This window comes from Camelina sativa, unplaced genomic scaffold (assembly GCF_000633955.1).
Source record: "Camelina sativa cultivar DH55 unplaced genomic scaffold, Cs unpScaffold02250, whole genome shotgun sequence".
NCBI classification, from domain to species: Eukaryota; Viridiplantae; Streptophyta; class Magnoliopsida; order Brassicales; family Brassicaceae; genus Camelina; species Camelina sativa.
This window is the reverse complement of record NW_010923364.1, coordinates 1-1552: the sequence shown is the minus strand read 5'-3', so window position 1 is coordinate 1552 and position 1552 is coordinate 1. Positions and strand designations below refer to the sequence as shown.

Sequence of the window (1552 nt, the reverse complement as noted above, 5' to 3'; positions counted from 1 at the left end):
GTTGATTTTGAGGAGGTGTTTGCACCAGTTGCAAGAATAGAGACAATAAGGCTTCTTGTCAGTCTCGCTGCTTCTTATGAATGGGAAGTCCATCATCTTGACGTCAAGACAGCCTTTCTCCATGGTGAACTCAAAGAGACTGTATATGTCAGTCAGCCAGAACGTTTTGTCAAGAATGGTGAGGAAAGAAAAGTCTACAGACTCAATAAAGCATTGTATGGATTAAGACAAGCACCTAGGGCATGGACAACAAATTGAATCAGATCCTTGTTGAGTTTGGCTTAGATAAATGCTCAAAGGAACCTTCGGTGTATAGGAAGAACTCAGGCCAAGATCTTTTAATCGTGGGAGTGTATGTTGACGACTTGTTTATTACGGGAACAAGTCTAGAGCTTATTAAAAGGTTTAAGGAGGAGATGTCTAGCATTTTTGAAATGAGCGATCTAGGCAGATTATCATACTATCTCGGGATCAAGATTGAGCAACATCAAGGAGGTATAACACTTAATCAAAGAAGCTATGCGTTAAAGATATTGGAGGAAGCAGGACTACAGAACTGCAACTCTGTTCATACACCGATGGAAACAGAGTTAACACTATCAAGAGCAGAGAACGAAAGGGAGATCGATGAAACAGTCTATCGAAAGCGAGTTGGATGTCTCAGATATCTACTTCATACTAGACCCGACCTCTCCTTTTGTGTTGGTATTTTGAGCAGATTTATGTCCAGTCCGCGAGAGTCTCATGGTGTGGCTTTAAAACAGTGTTTACATTACTTGAAAGGGACAGTTGGCTTGGGTCTATCTTATGGAAGATCGAGGGTGCCTAAGCTAATTGGTTACAGTGACAGTAGCCATAATGCTGATCCTATTGATAGTAGAAGCACATATGGTCACATCTTTTACTTCGGTGATAGTCCAATCTCGTGGTGTTCAAGGAAGCAAGATGTTGTTGCTATGTCATCGTGCGAAGCAGAATTTATGGCTGGTACAGAAGCTACTAAGCAAGCAATCTGGTTACAAGATTTGTTGGCTGAGATTACTGGGAGTTTGCTTGAAAGGGTTATCATTCGTATTGACAACGAATAAGCTATTGCCTTGACAAGAAACCCAGTTTTTCATGGAAAGAGCAAACATATTCATCGACGGTACCACTTTATAAGAGAATGCGTAGAGAACGGACAAGTAGAAGTGGAACATGTTGCAGGGACTGAACAGAAAGCATACATACTTACAAAGGCTTTGGGAAGAAACAAGTTCAAGAAAATGAGAGAGTTTATGGGAGTTAAAGATTTGACAACTTTGGAGTTCAAGCTTAAGGAGGAGTATGTTGGTTTAAGTTTGAAGTGAACTTAAGATAGAAAAACAGGGGATTCCTAATCGAGATATGATTAGTGAATAAGATAAGTCTCAAGGTTATTTGGTGTTATCTAAAGGATATTGGTGTTTCCTAGTAGAACTAGGATTGGTGTTTATATATATATGTATGTCGAGTTATGACATAACATATAGAACCTTGAGAGAGTTTGAGAGATTGTGTGTTTGAGAGAGTC

At 39.7% G+C, this 1552-nt stretch overlaps 1 protein-coding gene across 1 annotated transcript; it reads left to right on the top strand.

Annotated features, from left to right (window-relative positions):
* Positions 1-242: 242 nt before the first annotated feature.
* On the top strand, positions 243-1088 carry LOC109131685 (uncharacterized mitochondrial protein AtMg00810-like). Its single transcript, XM_019242858.1, has one exon. It carries the CDS (start codon positions 243-245, stop codon positions 1086-1088), a length of 846 nt encoding a protein of 281 aa, XP_019098403.1.
* The last annotated feature ends 464 nt before the right edge of the window (positions 1089-1552 follow it).

Bases quoted from the DNA above. Each gene is read 5' to 3' on its own strand.
- LOC109131685 (XM_019242858.1), top strand. From the start codon at position 243: ATGGACAACAAATTGAATCAGATCCTTGTTGAGTTTGGCTTAGATAAA.